This window comes from Geotrypetes seraphini, chromosome 2 (assembly GCF_902459505.1).
Source record: "Geotrypetes seraphini chromosome 2, aGeoSer1.1, whole genome shotgun sequence".
NCBI lineage: Eukaryota > Metazoa > Chordata > Amphibia > Gymnophiona > Dermophiidae > Geotrypetes > Geotrypetes seraphini.
In genome coordinates, this window is record NC_047085.1 from 332,038,490 (window position 1) to 332,058,758 (window position 20,269).

General features: G+C 43.5%; 1 protein-coding gene across 5 annotated transcripts in view; it reads right to left on the minus strand.

Annotated features, from left to right (window-relative positions):
- ELMO1 (engulfment and cell motility 1) overlaps window positions 1–20,269 on the minus strand; it is a 668,619-nt gene that overhangs the window by 462,864 nt on the left and 185,486 nt on the right. For all 5 annotated transcript variants that reach the window (XM_033930221.1, XM_033930218.1, XM_033930220.1 and 2 more), the window contains one exon: window positions 1,785–1,954. In XM_033930221.1, coding sequence (XP_033786112.1) covers window positions 1,785–1,954 — 170 coding nt within the window. The remainder of the gene's footprint in view (window positions 1–1,784; window positions 1,955–20,269) is intronic.

A 20,269-nucleotide genomic window follows, 5' to 3' on the forward strand; every position in this document is an offset into this window, starting at 1 on the left:
GCTTGAACGATTTGGACGAAACTTGGTATGCAGATCCCTCACTACCTGGGGTGATATGTTCTGGGGGTCTCACGGCCCACAACTCTATTTTGCTTGCTCAAGGGTGGGTTCACTCAAGAATTTATATGTTCTTGCTCCAGGAGGTGAAACTAAAATTGTTGTTTATAATCACGTTTTGCGTTAGTTGTATTGTATTCATTTTGACTTTATAATTTGAATATTGTACTTTTTATTAAGGTGTACTTTCATTCACCACTATAAAGTATCTTTATTTGAATCCATTTACAGTGTTATTGCTATAATTAAATACCCGTGCAATGCCGGGGCATCAGCTAGTTAATTTATATAAACATACTGAAAGAGCACACAGAGGAAGGACCAAAGTATCACCCTCTATGGGGGAGAGCTTTTCAGGACCTCATCACTGACAGCAGTAAAAAGGAACTTCAGTGAACACAGCACATATGACATCACAATGATCAAATACTTTGGAACTGAAAAAAAATGAATTAGAAAGATGTAGGATTTTAATTCATTATGAAACACAACTAGATTGCTTATATTCTTGTCATTCTCTGTCACCTTTCCCACCACCATCAGAATGGAATTCACTTTCTTTAACTATCACCTTTCACTCATTCTGTTTTTCAGACTTTTAAGAAAGAGCCACTCCTAAAGGGGTTATTTCAGAGGTAATGTTCACCAATTTGCATGTGAAGTGCTTAATGCTTAAAAGTGCCCCTAGTTGTACCATGGATTTATTTCAAGTTCCTTTATTCCAGTGCTAAAAATAAAATTTTATAAGGGGAGGAATCCATATGGGATGCTTTACTCTCTTATAATCTGTATTAACCATATTATGCCATTTACTAGGTTCAGTTTCCTCCATTTATTTGCTTAAAAATATTTGGAAAAGTCAAATGGAGTTCAATAAGCAATTAATTTCCTGTTTTTCAGTAGCTCCCAAAAGCTCTAGGAAATCAGCTCAGTGGAGTCAAAGTAATAAGGCAATTTCAGCTAATGATTGTTGAGTTTTAAAATACAATTGTTAGCAAATCCAAGTACAGTAATTAGAAAAATCTGGAAGAAAACTTTTGGGTAATTTGAAGGTTTGTTTTTTTTAATTTCTATTTTATTTTTTAAAATGAGAGAAATGGTTGCCATTATATTCCTCTTGTAATAGGCTGGTCAAGAAGAATAAGATTATTTCCTCTTGATTCAGGTTGTCAAAATGGACATCTTTTACCATGTTGTATTAAAATCTAATTGACATCTTTATTACAGTGCAGATAATTTCTTGACCAACAGAATCAAGGCTGTGGGGCTCTTAAATGATGCAAATAGCGAAGCATGCAGAAAGGAGCAAAAGAGCTTGGTACTCTACTTTAGAAGCACTTGATAGAAAATGCCAGGCAAAATTTGATAAGGGGTTTCTCTCATTATCTACTTAAGTGTGCAGGAGATGTATAAAGAAAGGGATTCCTAGGATGGTTGTTTTGGAGCAAGGATCAGGGTATTGTTTTCTTTTAAAGATGGTCAGGTAACTTTATTCTTTTACAAAGAACTAGTAGACATATTTCCAAAGAAACCTGGCATCTTCCAAATTTACTCAATGGCCAGACAGGAGTTGACAATCTCCATCACACTTTCTTACAGCTGAAACTTTATTTCACTCCTTTTAAGACCTTCGAGAATGGCAGGTGAAAAACTACAAGGTATCACTTTTAAAGCTCTACTTTTTATTTTTTTCTTTCCTAAAACCCAGAAAAGCATGAATCACTTACTCTGTGCCACTTTCAACCATCTGTGTGAGGAAGGAAATGCCATCTAGGTTGATGAATTCCTGAGCAAACGTAACATCACATGAGTATTTAGCCAGGTCTTTCAGCGCTTCCAGCTTGGAATCCATACTGGAAGACTGGATCCTCTCATGAAGCTGCTGTGCATTTTGAGCCTCATCAAAAACAAAACAAAACAAAAAAAATATTAAAAAAGGGAGAGGGGAAGGGGAGTTATAGTTAGTAGAAGCAAAACAAAATCCATTTCAAGAATGGCAAAATTAGTCTGACAAATTCCAATAGTGGCTGCCTTCAATGCAAATATCATCAGTCTGAATAACATTCTCAATCTGCTCTAACAAATATGTTTGCTTTCCTAGCTTGTAATTCTTTTATCTAACAAATGTCAAAATGAATATAGATTGTGGACATATCTACTCATGGTGATTGGAATAAAAAGGGCCTAGATTTTGTCAATTAACTTTGCTGTTTAACTGCATAATTGAAGCAAATTTGGGTAAATCTGAACCAAAACAAAGATCAAGTAACACTTCGTACTAACCAACCCCGGAACTCACTGCTTACTTTTCCTACAATGCCAATGTGACATCAGAGTGATTATTTACCCTAGACGGTTACCAAGTTTTTATAATAAACTAAATATTACAACAATTAATGTTTGTTTAATAAATCCTTGGAGATGGGAAAGGTTCCACAGGATTAAAGAAAAGCGGATGTGGTCCCTCTTCACAATCACAAAAGTGGTGACAGAAAAGATTGGAAACTACAAGCCGGTAAGCTTCACTTCATCAATTGGAAAAATAATGGTAACACTGCTGAAGGAAAGGATAGTGAATTTCCTGGAATCCAATGGGTTACAACAGGGGTAGGGAACTCCGGTCCTCGAGAGCTGTATTCCAGTCGGGTTTTCAGGATTCCCCCAATGAATATGCACGAGATCTATGTGCATGCACTGCTTTCAATGCATATTCATTATGGAAATCCTGAAAACCCAACTGGAATATGGCTCTCGAGGACCAGAGTCCCCAACCCCTAGGTTACAAGATCTAAGGAAACATGGTTTTACCAAAGGTAAATAATGTCAAACAAATCTGATTGAATTTTTTGAGTGGGTAACCAGAGAACTGGATTGAGGATGTGTGCTAGATGTAAACTACTCAAATTTCAGCAAAGCCTTTGACACAATTCCACATAGAAAGCTCTTGAACAACTTGACAGGCTGACATTAAGACCCAAAATGGTGAACTAGATTAGAAAACTGTTTGACAGATGCCAGAGGGTGGTGGTTAATGGAATTCACTCAGAGGAAGGAAAGGTATATTTTTAGGGTATAAAATTCTAGTTCTGAAACCATCATATTTTTACTATTACTTATCATTTCTATAGTGCTACTAGACATACTCAACGCTGTACATCAAAACATAGAAAAGACAGTCCCTGCTCAAAAGTTCTTATAATCTAGTCAAGGCAGACAAACTGGACAAGAAAGTGCATCTATGCACAGGGCTCAGGTGGGGGAATTACAGAGGGAATAAGACAAGACAAATATTGGTGCTTAGAAGGTAGGTAGGAGTTTGGAATTGAAAGCAGCTTCAAGTCTGGATTTGAATACTGCCAGAGACGGAGCTTGACGTACCGAGTCAGGCAGTTTGTTTCAGGCATATGATGCAGCAAAGTAGAAAGGATGGAGTCTGGAGTTGGCCATAGAGAAGGGTACAGATAAGAGAGACTTACCCAATGAGTGAAGTGCCCAGGAGGAGAGTGTGGGGAAAGAGGAGAGATACTGAAGAGCTGCAGAGCAAATGCACTTGTAGATAATTAATTTTTAGTCTTAACTTTAGATTTGATAAGACATTAGTGATAAGGCAATCATCTCAGACTTAATATGGATAAACAAAAGTCATGCTATTGAGAACTCATGCTAATATGACTTTTCCAGAAGTATTTAGGATCAACAATATTGATATTCCTCTTGTGAAATGTGTTAGAACATTTGGTATACTTTTAGATCCAGCCCTTACAATGTGGTAATATAATCTCTCTTAACGTGAAGAAAGTCTTTTTCAGAGTAAGATTAATAAAGCCACTTAAGAATATATTAAGAGATGAGAACTTTCAGTTGGTTGTACAAAATACTATAATATCATATTTGATTACTGTAATGCTTTATTATTAGGAGTACCAAAGAAGTATTTAAGATCATTTCAAATATATTCTCTATGTTGACATCTCTACACTGGTTACCAGTAGAATATCACATCTGATATTGTTGGTTTTCAAAGCTTTCATAAGTAAGATTTACCCTGTACTTGCTGCAACACTACGTATTCACCAGCCATCCACAGTTTTACAGTCATTCAATGGACTCTCATTTCATATAATTAATTTGTAAGAATAAAGAAATTCAATTTCTTATGTAAGAGGCACAGTACGGTGGAATATGTTACATGAAAAAGTCCAAACCACTAAAGATTTAAAGACATTATTTATTTATTTAGAAACATTTACCCCCGTTTAAAACCTAAGCTATAACGATACTATAAAAACAATTAACAGAAGAACTCTTCCAACATTTTTATTTAGAGAGGCATTTTTTTAAGAAGTTATATGTAAACATACATTTATGATTCTGACCAAGGGGTGGTGGTGTTAGAAGTAAGAAATTATTTATTTGTTAATCGGACTGGATTTTGAATTGTCTTTTAATACTACAGTTGAATTGACTTTTATTACACTGTAATATGCCTAGGAATTGAATGACTGTGGAATAGAAATGTAATAAATAAATAAATAAAAGGTGAGTAATGGAGGCCTGAAAGATTGGTGCTAGGGCCGATTCTGGTCAGAAGAGAAGAGTAGGTTATAAGCTTGGAGCAAAGCCCACCTGAGCCTTTCCCTGCTCCACAATCCCATTTCCTTTTTATCTGCAAATTAAGTCCTGTTTTACGGTCTTTGTCCTGCAGCAGATGGAAGATACTGGGAAAGGGAAAGAGATGGGGACTTGTATACCACCTTTGTGTAGTTTTACAACCACACTCAAAGCAGTTTACATACAGGTACTTCAAGCATTTTCCCCGATGGGCTCACAATCTATCTAACGTACCTGGGGCAGTGGAGAGTTAAGTGACTTGCCCAGTGGCACTGCTCACGCCAGTGAACATTTCAAGAGGTACTTGGGGGGAGAGGGGTGTGGAGAGGAGGAAAGGCGCCAGTGCCCCCGCAAAGTTGGCACCCAGAGTGGTTTGCTCTCCCCCCTTACTATGCCACTGAGTGCCAGGCAAACTGTATGGGAAGAACCCGACTGTGTGATTGACAATATAATAAGACAGTAGCATAACCTCTTTGTGCTTGTGTGTCTAACTTAAGGAGGGCATTTTGAACAAATTATGTGACTGAAATTAACCTTACTATTTACTTTACAGGAATAACTCCATTCTTGCTACTAATCAAAAAAGACAACTTAAGTTTTTACTAAATGTATATTGTGTTATTGACAATAATCACTTCTACCACCTTTACAGGATCTTCCCTGGGAGTGGGAAGAATCAAGGGACTACCCCAGGTTCTGTATTGTCATTCTCTCCACCCTCCCTTCTCCCAGCTAGCAGAAGGGAAACACTTCTTAACTGCATGCGCCTCCCCCTCTACTAGCTTCAACCTGGTGTGAACTCAGGGTGATAGCAGATCCTGCGAGATTACAGGGCTCCAAAGCATTCAGACTTCAGGCAGAACCTTGTAGAGGAGGCAACAGCGATGCTCTCCTATACCTCCTCTCGGTATGCAAAAGATGGTAGAGAATCACAGTGGAGGACAATTTGAAGAGCATTGTTGGGTAATGGTGGGGACTGCATGAATGTTTGCCAACAGTCTCCAGATTTTCAGGGCAGGCTAGGTCAGTCCTGGTTTTATTCCACAGCAGACAACAAAGTGATCTTGCAATAGGGATATTAGAATTTGCGGGAAATAGGAAAAGTAGGAATGGATTAACCATCCTGAAAATCTGGATCTGGTTGGTATCCTCAGTGTATAGTTAGAAGTGGAATTAGAAAGGACTGTGCAGCCAAGTTCTCCCTCCGTAAGAGTTGCACTCAGCAACTAGCAAAAATTAAATGTCCTTCAGCATAATCCTCTTGTGCACTGATTTAATTTAAAATAATATATTATTAAGAAACTGGATTGCTGTTAGGGTTTGGCCCTGTCTCCCTTCTGACTTCTGACACATGTTCCTCCTCAGCACATTATTCAAGGTAGTGAAAACAGGGAAGGAAAATAATTGAGAAAATTCAGCACCGCCAGTGCTTATGTCACCATTTACTTACTTTTCAAACTCAATTACATTTTTTAGACAGTTGAAGCAGTTAGTTTAGTATTCCAGTGTTTTTTTAAAAAAACCAAAAACAACGAACCAACAAACTCATTAGCATTTAGAACATCAAGGATCATCATCAAATCCTGGAAATAGTGACTGCTCAAAAGCTAGTCACAAATGTATAGAGTTTGTCTACCATACAAGTATTGCAGCATAACTGTAGAAAATGAACTAAAAGGTAGAGAATGACACGGTGACAAAATTCATCACCGTTCCCGTCCCCGCGGATAACCGCGGGAAATCATCCCGTGTCATTTTCTAGTGTCTATTTCAACCTCAGTCCTTCTACGCCAGCATTCTTCAAAGCAAAGCTTGTGGGTCAGTGGTTGTGGCCATTCATACTCTGATTCTTCCCTCTCTCCTTAAAGAATGACACGAAGATGGTTTCCCGCAGTTATCCACGGGGACGGGAACGGTGATGAATTTTGTCACCGTGTCATTCTCTACAAAAAGGTAAATGGTACCATGTGAGTTCCAAGATCTTACAACTAATTTTAAATATCTTGCCTGTCAGAAAATCCTGCCACCCTGGAACCAAAGTATTATGCTACTGGAGGAGTAGCCTAATGGTTAGTACAGTGAGTTTAGTTCGCACTGTGACTCCGGGCAAATCAAATAACCCTCCACTGCACTAGGTACAAAAACTTAGTTTGTGAGTCCACTAGGGATAGAGAAAGTAAAGGGAAAGGGAATGTGACTTTTATGACTTTTGTGGTTACACATTCATAAGAATATAAGAACATAAGCAGTGCCTCTGCTGGGTCAGACCAGAGGTCCATCGTGCCCAGCAGTCCGCTCACACGGCGGCCCATCAGGTCCAGGACCTGTATAGTAATCCTCTATCTATACCCTTCTATACCCTTTTTCTTCAGGAAATCGTCTAATCCCTTCTTAAACCCCAATACCGTACTTTGTCCTATCACACCCTCTGGAAGCGCATTCCAGGTGTCCATCACCCTTTGGGTGAAGAAGAACTTCCTAGCATTGGTTCCTAGCATTCAAAGTGGTTAACATACATGCAGGTACTTATTCTGTACCTGGGGCAATGGAGGATTAAATGACTTGCCCAGCATCACAAGGAGCAGCACTGGATCGATCCTACAACTTCCATAAAATGCTGAAGACCCATCTCTTCAGTTGAACAGTGCTAACAGACAACCTCCTCCTAGCTCCCTTATCTCTTTCTCTCCTCCCTCTTTCCTTCTCTCCTTCCAGTCTCCTGTTCCCTGCTCCCCTTCCTTTAACTCCTTACTCCCCTCCCATTCCCCTATCCCTACCCTCCTCCCTTCGCTCCCCCTCTTCTTCTCTCGCTACGTCTTCTCACCTGTCTCTTGTTCGAATGCCTATAATTTTATTGTCCTGTAACTTTATTGTGAATGTCAATTGTAACCTGTTCTGAGCTTCCGGGAGAATAGGATAGAAATCTATATAAATAAATAAACTTCAGGGTGCTGAGGAAGCAACTGTACCACTAGGCCACTCCTCACCTACTCTGCATATAATAAATGTAAAGTGCTTTGATCCTCAGGAAGGCAGCATATCAAATCCCATTACCCTTACCCAAAGCACAAGCATAGAGGAGTGCGGTGGTTAGACACGCAGGGTATGGATAGCCATGGTTCAAATCCCTTCTTCTCCCACTGACATTCTTTTAGGTGATAAATGGAAGATGACAGGTTGATAAAAATAGCAATGTTTGAAAGAGTCAAAAGAGTGAGGAAAATAGGAAAACTAAAAAGAAGCTGGCTGGATGATACTAGACTGGATTCAGGATAGGACCTTTGCCACCACCGACTCTAATAGTTCATAAAGATAATAGGCTGTGATGATAGGTGTAGAGGTAGGTTATAGGGATAGGAGTAGAGATAGGTTATAGAGCTAGTCAGGGACCACTGCTCAGGCAATGGGCCTGATGGGCCGCCGCGGAAGCGGACCGCTGGGCGAGATGGACCTCTGGTCTGCCTCAACGGAGGCAACTTCTTATGTTCTTATGATTAAAGCTGGGGGGAGAGTGTGGCGCAGTGGTTAAAGCTACAACCTCAGCATCCTGAGGTTATGAGTTCAAACCTACACTGCTTCTTGTGACCCTAGGCAAGTCGCAAGTCACTTAATTCCCCCCCCCACACCTCCCTCCCAATTGTCCCAGGTACATTAGATAGATTGTGAGCCCAAAGGTAACAGGCAGGGAAAAATGCTTGAGTGCATGAATAAATTAATGAAAACCATTCTGAGCTCCCCTGGGAGAATGGTATAGAAAATTGAATAAATAAATATTCACAGCACATCCTCATACAATTACTGCATGTTAAGTGTATTAACAATTACTATGAATGAACTTTACTTCCTATTTAAAAGTCAATAATTGCACCTGCACTAACAACGTAAGTAAAACCACAATGTAAAGTTATAATTTGCTATTTATAACGTGCACTGCAGTCCAAGTCCATTCCTCACGTCATGCCATTGTATGTCTTGCCAGCATAATGGATACTCCACTTGTGCACTAATAGCATGTGCCAGTTCACATGCTAACTGCCTGGTGCACTTTAGGAAACAAGCCCCTTTGCAAACTTAGGCACATCATTGCTCCATCCATTGCCTCATGCACAAACGAAATTATTATTTTTTAAATAATTTTTATTGATAAAGCAGCCAACAGCAATACAAGAGACAGAAACTACATTACCATAGCGGTCAATAAGCAAGAGGTCCCGATCAATACATCAGGCCCAGGTGGACACCAGACAGAAACTTCCAGGAAGCAGAAGGAACAGATGTGAAAGGACAAACATGAACCTTCACAAACTAAATTATAAGTCCCCTTACCTAGAGACCATCAATATGCAACTCACCTTCAGCTCAGATTTAGAAAAGCAAGCAATAATTCTAAAATCCACAATGACAGTGGCACAAGTAAAGAAGGGAGTATACACTGATTAATTTGGCCATCCTGAAATGCTAAGCCATTGTAGACAACACATCAAACATTAGCAATCACCAATCTCAAGTGCATTACTTACATGTGCTAGTACAGCAGTGGCTTGTAACATGACCTCTCAAAATGTCTTCTCTCAAAAAAAACAAAAACACCTATTGGAGGAATAGGCTAGTGGTTAGAACACCAGGAAACCCAGGTTCAAATTCCACTGCTGTGGTGTTGAACTTGGAACAACTGTATGCTATGGCAGTGCTGAATGTCTCTCTCAATTCTGATTTTACAATATCAGACCATAAAGTAATGTTACTTACCATAACAGTTGTTATCCAGGGACAGCAGGCAGCTATTCTCACTAGTGGGTGATGTCATCCGACAGAGCCCCGATACGGACATCTTGCAAGCATGTCTTGCTTGAAGAAACTCAGAAGTTTCGAGATGCCCGCACCGCGCATGCGCTAATGCCTTCCCGCCCGATGCTCCGAGCGTGTCTCCTCAGTTCAGGTAGCTAGCAGAGAAGCCAACCCAGGGGAGGTGGGTGGGACGTGAGAATAGCTGCCTGCTGTCCCTGGATAACAACTGTTACGGTAAGTAACATTGCTTTATCCCAGGACAAGCAGGCAGGTATTCTCACTAGTGGGTGACCTCCAAGCTAACCTCAATGGGATGGAGGGAGAGTTGGCAACTTAGGAGAACAAATTTTGTAACACAGTTTGGCCAAACTGCCCATCCCGTCTGGAGAAAGTATCCAGACAATAATGAGAGGTGAACGTATGAACCGAGGACCAAGTGGCAGCCCTACAAATCTCCTCAATCGGTGTCGATCTGAGGAAGGCTACAGAGGCTGCCATTGCTCTTACCCTATGTGCTGTGACCTTACAGGGAAGGGGTAATCCAGCCTGGGCATAGCAGAAAGAGATACAAGCCGCCATCCAGTTGGAGATGGTGCGCTTCGATACAGGTCGTCCCAACTTGTTTGGATCAAAGGAGACGAAAAGTTGAGGAGCAGTTCTGTGTGGTTTGGTGCAATCCAAGTAGAAAGCCAAAGCACGTTTACAGTCCAGAGTGTGAAGAGCTGATTCTCAAGGATGAGAATGAGGCTTTGGAAAGAACACTGGAAGCACAATGGATTGGTTGAGGTGAAATTCAGAGACCACTTTAGGCAGGAATTTCGGGTGAGTGCGGAGGACCACCTTGTCATGATGGAATACTGTGAAAGGTGGGTCCGCCACCAAGGCCTGAAGCTCACTGACCCTGCGAGCAGATGTGAGGGCCACCAGAAAAACCACTTTCCAAGTGAGAAACTTTAGTGGAGCCTTGCTCAGAGGCTCAAAAGGAGGTTTCATAAGCTGAGAAAGGACAACATTTAGATCCCAAACCACTGGAGGCGGTTTGAGAGGAGGATTGACATGAAAAAGTCCTTTCATAAATCTGGAAACCACAGGATGAGAAGAGAGAGGTTTCCCTTGTAGAGGCTGATGGAAAGCCGCAATAGCACTCAGGTGGACTCGTATAGATGTCGACTTGAGACCAGACTGAGACAGATGTAAAAGATAGTCCAAAACAGAGGATAGGGAGGCTCGCTGAGGCTCCTTAGAATTGGAAATACACCATGAAGAAAATCTAGTCCATTTTTGGGAGTAGCATTGACGAGTAGCAGGCTTCCTGGAAGCCTCCAAGACATCCCTCATCGCCTGGGAAAACTGGTGGGGAGTTACGCTGAGAGAAACCAAGCTGTCAGGTGGAGAGACTGCAGGTTGGGATGAAGCAGAGACCCCTGATGCTGAGTAAGCAGTGAAGGAAACACTGGAAGTAGGTACGGTTCCCTGCTGCTGAGTTGAAGTAGAAGGGAGAACCAAGGTTGCCTGGGCCACCGAGGGGCTATCAGAATCATGGTGGCATGTTCGGACTTCAGTTTGACTAGAGTCTTTTGAATGAGAGGGAATGGCGGAAACGCATACAGAAAGCGATTCCCCCAATCCAGCAGAAAAGCATCTGCCTCGAGGCGATGAGGAGCGTAGATCCTGGAGAAAAATTGAGGCAGCTTGAAATTGTGGGGAGCCGCATAGAGGTCTATCTGAGGCGTTCCCCACTGAGCAAAGATCTGATGAAGGGGCTTGGAGTGGAGTGTCCATTCGTGAGGCTGGAGAAGACGACTCAGTTTGTCCGCCAAGACATTGTCCCTCCCCTGAATGTAGACAGCTTTGAGGAAGGTGTTTTGGCGAACCGCCCAATCCCAGACTCTGAGAGCTTCCTGGCAGAGGGAGGCCGAGCCCGTGCCCCCTTGCTTGTTGACATAATACATGGCGACCTGATTGTCGGTGCGAATGAGAACCACCATGTCGTGAAGCAGATGTTGAAAAGCTTGAAGAGCATTGAAGATGGCTCTGAGCTCCAGAAGATTGATTTGATGGAGTCGGTCCACACAGGTCCAGAATCCCTGAGTGCGAAGCCCATCCAGATGAGCCCCCCAGGCATAGGTCGAGGAATCGGTTGTGAGAACCTTCTGATGAGGAGGAGTGTGAAACAGCAAACCTCTGGATAGATTCGAAGAGGTCATCCACCAAAGTAGAGACCGCCGAAGAGCAGGAGTGACTATGATGTGTCGAGTCAACGGGTCTGACACTTGAGTCCATTGAGAAGCTAGGGTCCACTGAGGAATTCTGAGATGGAGCCTGGCAAAGGGTGTCACATGAACTGTAGAGGCCATGTGGCCCAGGAGGACCATCATGTGTCTCGCTGAGATGGACTGGCGAGAAGATACAGACTGGCAGAGACGAAGAAGAGCATCCATGCGCTGAGGAGGAAGGAATGCTCGAAGCTGAATGGTGTCCAGTACCGCCCCGATGAAGGGAAGGGACTGGGTAGGCTGCAGATGAGATTTGGGAAAATTGATCTCGAAGCCTAGGCTCTGCAGGAAGCAGATCGTGGTCAAGGTCGCCGAAATGACCTTTGGAGCTGCCAGGCCTTGATGAGCCAGTCGTCGAGGTATGGAAATACCTGAAGACCCCTGTTCCGGAGTGCAGCGGCCGCCACCACCAGGCACTTCGTGAAGACTCTGGGAGACGAGGAAAGGCCGAATGGAAGCACTCGATACTGCAGATGTAGATGTCCCACCCGAAATCTGAGGAACTTGCGGGAGGCCGGATGAATGGGAATGTGAGTGTAGGCCTCCTTGAGATCCAGAGAGCATAACCAGTCGTTCTGCTCGAGGAGAGGGTAGAGAGAAGCAAGAGTCAGCATGCGAAACCTCTCCTTGACTAGGAATTTGTTGAGGGCCCTGAGGTCCAAAATGGGTCGCAGGTCGCCCGTCTTCTTCGGAACAAGGAAGTACCTGGAGTAAAACCCCTGGTTCAGTTGGTCCGACGGGACCGGCTCCACGGCACGAAGCCGGAGCAAAGCCTGAGCTTCCTGGAGAAGAAGGGCGGTCTGAGTCAAGTTGGAAGGATACTCTCTTGGAGGGCGGTCCGGAGGGACCCGATGGAAATGAAGAGAGTATCCTTCCCTGATGATAGTAAGGACCCAGAGGTCGGTTGTTATGGCCTCCCAGCGATGATAAAAGTGATGGAGGCGCCCTCCGATGGGAAAAACAGGGGGAGGCAGAACGAGGTTGGCTATGCCCTCGACGAGACAGTCAAAAAGGCTGAGTGGTCTTAGGGACAGCAGGCGACTGAGACTTAGGCTGACCCTTCTGGGGAGGCTGGCGCTTCGCAGGTTGCCTCGCAGGTGGAGTTTGCCTCGGCTGATAACGCTGCTGATAAATCAACGGTGGACGAGAAGGTCGAGACTGCTGAGGCTTAGGCTTCGGCCTAAGGATAGATTGGAAGGACTTTTCGTGGTCAGACAACTTCTTCGTAACAGTCTCGATGGATTCGTCAAAAATATCCGCCCCAGCACACAGGACGTTCGCCAGGCGGTCCTGAAGATTCGGGTCCATATCAATGGTCCGCAACCAGGCCAACCGGCGCATCGCCACCGAGCAGGACGCCGCTCGGGCTGAGAGCTCGAACGCATCATAGGCAGATTGCATTAACTGAAGCCGAAGTTGGGACAGCGAAGCAACCACTTCCTCAAACTCAAACCTAGCCTGGGACTCGATGTAGGGTGTGAACTTCCGAAGCACAGGTAGAAAAAATTCCAAGTAGGCTGCAAAGTGGAAATTGTAATTCAGGACTCGAGACGCCATCATCGAATTCTGATAGATGCGTCGACCAAACTTATCCATGGTTCTGCCCTCGCGGCCCGGAGGCACTGAAGCATAGACCTGGCCAGGATGAGACTGCTTGAGCAAGGATTCGACCAGGAGGGACTGGTGAGAAAGCTGAGGACCCTCGAAGCCTTTATGATGCACCGTGCGGTACCGCGCATCCAATTTGCCAGGGACCGCCGGGATAGAGTAAGGAGACTCGAAGCATCGCATGAAGGTCTGGTCAAGGAGCTTGTGCAGGGGAAGTCGCAAGGACTCCGCCGGAGGACGAGGCAAGTGCATTTTATCGAGGTATTCCTTGGAGTATCGAGACCCAGCATCGAGAGTAATGTCCATGTCATCTGCCATCTGCCTGAGGAACGATGAAAAGGACAGTTGGTCCGCCGTCGCCGGTCTGCGAGACGGACTAGAAGAAGAAGAGGCTTCAGGCTCCAGAGAGGCCTGCGAGCAACAGGACGAGTAGAAAACCTCAGGGTCCTCGAACTCCGGGCCCGGAGGAGGAGACCCAGTCGAAGCAGCATACCCCAACCGAGGCAATTTCTTCTGAGGCGAGACGGTCGAGTGCCGAGAGGAATGCTTCGAAGAATGTCTAGATCGATGCCCCTCCCGATGCCTGGAAGGGGATCGAGCCCGCCTGTGAGAAACTGGTTCAGACGCTGCCAGGGAGCAGATTGGACTCGATGCCGTCGATCGCAGAGGCGGAAGAGTCGGCGCCTCCCCCGACGACACCCAGGTTTGATAGGGGGTTCGGAAGAATTCGTCCTGCTTCCTGCTATGCCCAGGACTGGGTGGCCCCGAAGGTGGACGCCACACTGAGTCATGGGGTGGAGTAATCGGTTCCAAGGGAGGCAGGTCACTAAACGAGGCTTTCCTCGAGGGGATGGGCTCCAAGGGAGGCATATCACTAAGGGAGGCCCTCCTCGAGGGAATCGGTTCCAAAGGAGGTACAGCGCTAACGGAGGACCTCCTCGAGGACCCGGACACCGCTCACCGCTCCTCCTCGCCGAGCAACGAGGTCGTGCGGCGAGGAGGAGGAGGAGGGGGCGGTCCTCCCCTCGAAGCCGAAGCTGGAAGGTCACCCTGGATGGTGGCAATCAGCCGAGGCCCCATGGTCTGCATGAGCTCCACGAACTGAGCCTCCAGAAGGGACCGCAACGAAGCCGATATGGAGGGATCCGCACCAAAAGGGGGCCCTTCCGCACGGTCTCCGCGCTCCTTCGGTGCTGCGTGCTTCTGCTTGCCAGTCTTCGGCACCTTGAGCACCACTGGTGGAACTGTCGGGGTCGATACCTGCTCCGAGGAGACGGAGGAAGGCACCGGCGCCGAAGCCGGGGCCGAAACCGGTATGAACGATGCCGGTTTCAGGAGGCCCGAAGCAGCCGGGGAGGCAGAGGGCTTCGCGGAAGGAGTCGAAGCACCCGTCGATGTCGATGTCGAAGCTGCAGGATCCGATGAAGCTTCCATCTTGAACATGGACTCCCACAGCAGACAGCGGCGCTTAAACGCTCTCGCCGTCAAAGTGGAGCAAGGCCGGCACGATTTCGGGAAGTGATCCGGTCCCAGACACTGTAAGCAGCGTCGATGAGGATCCGTGAGCGAAATCACGCGCTGGCACTTGCTACACTTTTTAAAACCGGTAATCGGCCGGGACATAGGCCGGAAAAGCTCCACCACAAGGTCGAAGGCGCGGGGCCCCAGCCACGCGGCCGACCCGGTATCGGAAGGAAAAATTTTTTTTTTTTTTTTTTTTGAAAAAAGAAATCAAAGAAAGAAATAAATGCACAGGAGAGCCAAAAGAACTCAACCCGCGGCAAAATAGAAGGCAAAAAAAAGATTCAATGGGCGCAAATTGAAGATAGACTTCTCAGCTCAGCGGAAGAAAAAGAACTGAGGAGACTCGCCCGGAGCATCGGGCGGGAAGGCACTGGCGCATGTGCGGTGCGGGCATCTCGAAACTTCTGAGTTTCTTCAAGCAAGACATGCTTGCAAGATGTCCGTATCGGGGCTCTGTCGGATGACATCACCCACTAGTGAGAATACCTGCCTGCTTGTCCTGGGATAATAATTTTTCCACCTTTCTTGCTGCTGGCAGCTCCATTGGCCATTCTTGCCAATTGGAAACTCCCAGATCCCCCTACTAAACTGGAGTGCATTGCTAACTTTTATTACATTGTAGACAGTGAAAGATTTAGAATGTCTCTTCACGATCGTTTGGATAGAAGCAACACTTCAAGTTGGTTTGGATCAATGCACCAAAATTCCCAAGTTTCCACATGGAAAATATTAGAAAACTATTTCCCAACAATTGTAACCTTTAAAACCACCAAACGTGCATTCTAAAACTCACCAGTCATCCACTACCTATCCACTTAACAGGCAAACTTACATTTTTCTAAACACCAGACCCACATAATTCACCAAAAGGGACCCCCAGAGACCTTCATTACCAAAAATTAACACCTAAAAATTTCCTTTGGACCACCACCAAACGCGACTGAAAAAAACACATTTTAAAAATTAAACAAACACAACAGTGGCCCAAAAACCAACTTACCAGAATCCCAAATGGCTCTTCAAGTGATCCCTGTCATCAAAACCAGTTCTTTATGCCCCAATGACTCCCAACAGTGTCAATATCCCAACTCAATCTTCCTGGAAGCAAGAAGATGTGCAGAAAGTTTGAGCATGCTCAGTCACTTCCAGTTGGCTAGACTGCATCCCCAGCCTTTTCTGGCTCCTCTATTCAGCCGGTCCTCACTACGCAGCCAGCTTTCAATGTGGCAGATTGTGTTTACTGTGGCTCTGCCTCCAGGACCCTGGAACAAAATTGAACCCCAGAACTCAGTCCCAACGCATCCCCCTTACACAAGCCAGACACGGAGAATGCCCTGATCTGCCCAAAAACCCCAGATCAGTTTTGGACACCCAGAAGCCCCCAGATAGGTAAAAGCTTTTAAAACTAAACCCTGTTTATAAGAACCATAACCATATATGACTTAAGGAAACAGAAAGATAAGTTGTTGAAGTTTTAAAGAGAGAGAGATGACCAGAAATTAATGAAAAATTAAAAAAACAACATTGTTTAGGGTAAAAAAATAAAATATTTAGATCATGTGCTGATTGAGTGGGTACGGCAAAGAAGGCATGGACACATGCCACTGACTGGTTTGATGGTAATGAAGCAAGCCAAATAACACCATCAAGAACTGAACAATGACGGTGAGGGTAAATATTCAGAAGTTTAGTTGCAGAAATTTAAATAGAGCCATGGTATCAAATATCTCAAAATTTGTGGTGAAAAAACTTCTGCTCATTATGAGGTAGCTGAAAGTTACATTGATGAATTTGCTAAGAAGATATCTGAGGGGGAATGATTTTCTTGTATCAGTGTGGTTTACTTTATAGTTCACTGTTTAAGTACAGTTTTCTTTGTTGTGTTAACTTCATTGAACAACAAGGTATTGAAGGATAGGTATAAAGTTTTATGTCATGTTATGTCCTGAACAAATCTACAATGCTGATTAAACAGCTCTCTACTGGCACTGACAACAGCTGATGAATGAGCACCATCTGGTTTTAAGGAGACAAAGGTCAAGGTAACTGTTCTTGCATGCACCAATGCTGCAGACACACAAAAATTAAAGTTGGCAGTGATTGTAAAAAGTCAACATCCCCAATGTTTCAAGTCAACAGTGGCCCAATTTTTTGATCAATACAGAATTACAAAATGGATATTTGAAATCATACCAACTCAAGATGTATCCTCATATGCTACAGCAGGCCCAAATGATCCCCAATGGCTACACCTATACACCACTGCAATAGATTATGACATACCAACCCAAAAATCAGGAAGTTACTTACCTATTATGGCAAAAACTTCAGCAAGAACAAAGAAAAGTAATCAATATACCAGAAGAACCTTCTCTCCAAAAGTAAACTTTGCATTAATAGATGAAAGCCACACAGTCATACGAGGTGGAATATTTACTAAATCCATCAACAAAAGAATATGGGTTGACACCATACAAATGGATGTAGGCTGGACCAGATGGATCCTTGCTACACAACCCACCTCTTCATCAGCAACAGCAGAAGCTGTTCAAATCAAGCAAACTTTTTATGTCACTGGAATCATCCCCAATGTTTCAAGGGTGTATGTGGACTACTATGCTAACAAGAACGCATGGGTAACCAGAGAAACATAGTGATTGGTTCAATAATCACTTTGTACTAACAGCAAGAGCTCACTGTAGAGAAGCTGAATTGTAAGAAAACTGTGAAGTTTTACTGGTTATAGACAACTGCTCTGCACATCCATCTCAAGAACATCTTGTGAAATATAATGTTTCTGCCTTTTACCTCCCACCCAATGTGGCATCATTACTTCAGCCTGTGACCAAGGAATTTTACATTCCACGAAGACCAAGTAAAAAGACAATTTTCTAAATTACATGCTCAATGCAATTAACAGAGGCATAAGAATTCAAGACTTTCTCAAGGAGTTCAGTCTTAAGCATGCCATTTATGTACTTACCAATGTTTGGAAAGATGTAACTAAATCAGCATTAAAAAGTGTTTGATATAAACTTTGACAATCAACAATATTCAATGAAAATGAACCATTAGTGGAAGACTTTGAAGGTTTCCAAGCCTAATAAAACACTGATGATATCTCATTGCTTATGTCAGAAGTCTATCATCTCAAAATTTTAAGTTAGAGACAGCGGATATTAATGAAATGCTGAATACTGACAAAGATGCAACTGTTGCCATCAATGATGGCAAGGTTACTGAAATGGTGTTAAATAAAGAAAAGCTTGAAGATAGTAGTGATGAAGACCTTGTGAACATCAGAGAAAAAAATTCCTATAGATGATATGGTGAAAATGTGTGACCAGTTAATTGCTGGCATGGAACAATGTCCATTTATCAGTGAGCATGAGATTATGGCAGTCTTCTTGATCAAAGAGAGACTACCAAAACAGATTATTCTGGAAGAAGTTCTTAAAAAGACTGCTAATGTACCTGCACCATCATCAGATAGCCAAATACAGAAAGATGATGATGCATGTTAAGACGTTTTTGGCTAAGAAAGACTAGGTGCAATTCTGATTTGCTTTAAAAGTGCTTTTAAACGGCATTTTGCACTTAGACGCCGTTTATAGAATATGGGCCTAAGTGTGACTAAAGATGATGGATGTTAAAGCTTCATTTATGTTTGAAGGTATTGTCCCAGTACCATAGTACCGAACAAGTTTGTGCCTGAAGTGCTTAAATTGTTTAATGTTTGCCTTATTTTGAAATAAAGTTTGGTGGCAATTTTATGGTCTTATGATTTGTCTTTTTCTGGCTTAATATCACCATTCCAAAAACCAAAAAATTAAACAAAACAAACAAAATATGCCTTATACCAAGGATTTCAGAACAAGGATCTTGTACCTGTACTTAAAAAGGTGTGAGCTAAGTCCAATTAAATAAATAAATAAGGAAGGATCCAAGATGGCGACTGAAAGCAGGATGCGCTGAGTTGCTCATCTCAGAACAGCGATTTTTGGAAGGAATTTCTTAGCGGTAGTTTTACTTACCGCGATGCCTAAGAGACGGGGCTGGAGCGCTGCTTCTGCCTCGCTGCACTCTGGAGCTTCGGGTCTCAGTAATATTCAGGATCTTCTGAGGCGTATGCAGGTCTCAGCAACATCGGATGGCAGCCTGCTGAGAACAAAGGGAGGCGAACCCGTGGTGGACACTCTTGGGCCCGACACTACTCTAAGCCTCGATGTTAGGGCGCCGCCCCTGCAGCCTCAGATTACCAGCTCTCCCAGGGGCGGGGAAACCCCGGATTCTGAGGTATTCTCTTCTCCAGAGGCGAGCAAGGATCTTCAGGAGAGCTTGGAGGCTGGGGCTCATACTACAAGGGCCCCAATGGAGATATCTGGGACAGTACCATCTCAGCATGAGGGGGAAGGTCAGAAGACATGCCCCGAAGAAAATCTTCAGAACGGTGAACACTTTACACTCACACAAGCTCCAATTATATTGATTAAGCCTGCTGAAGTGACTCTAGATTCCATTTGGGACTTAATGGCTGATTTTGTTAAGACCATTACTCCTACCTTTCAACAAATTGAAGGGAAAATTAAGGAACATAATAAAGAATTGAAGGATATAAGAAAAGAAATAAATACTTCATCTATTCAGAAAATTGAAAAGGAAATTATATTATCAAAACAATTGCAAGAGACTTTAGTTAAAGATAATATTAACCTAAGGAAGAAAATTGAAATGCTTGAAAACAACTCACATAGTAATAATTTAAGGTTAATTAACTTTCCAAGACTTGATTTGGTAACACCTAGAGATATGCTTAAAAGATATCTAGTGGAAATTTTGGAGATATCTGAAGAATTGTTACCACCATTCTCACAGGTCTATTATTTGCCTGATAAAGGACAAAACCAACAACAAAAAGAAAAATCTTCAGACCAAGAACCCTTAAATATATCACAAATTCTAGAGACATCTGAGAAGGACTTAGCATCATCAGCCACTATGATTATTATTTTAGCCTTACCAATTGATAAAACATGGTTGTTGAAGCTTTACTTTAAAAATAGACAAAAACGTTTCCTTGGTCACAAAATACAAATGTTTCCAGATTTGGCACGGGAGACGCAAAAGCGCCGCCGTGAATTTCTTCTTTTGAAACCTGGGGTTATATCTTTGGGGGCAACTTTTTATCTGAGATAGCCTTGTAAATGTATTGTGTGTTACCGTACTGTTAAGTATGTGTTTTTTGAACCATCTCAATTGACAAACTTTGTGGCAATGTCTCGTCTGAATGGGAGTAATCTTTGAGCCCTATAATTTGACTATTGACGACCTCATTTCAGTGCTATAGCTTTCAGTTTCCTGTGTAATTATTAGTATTTTTCTTTTTGTTTCGCCATTTTTTACTT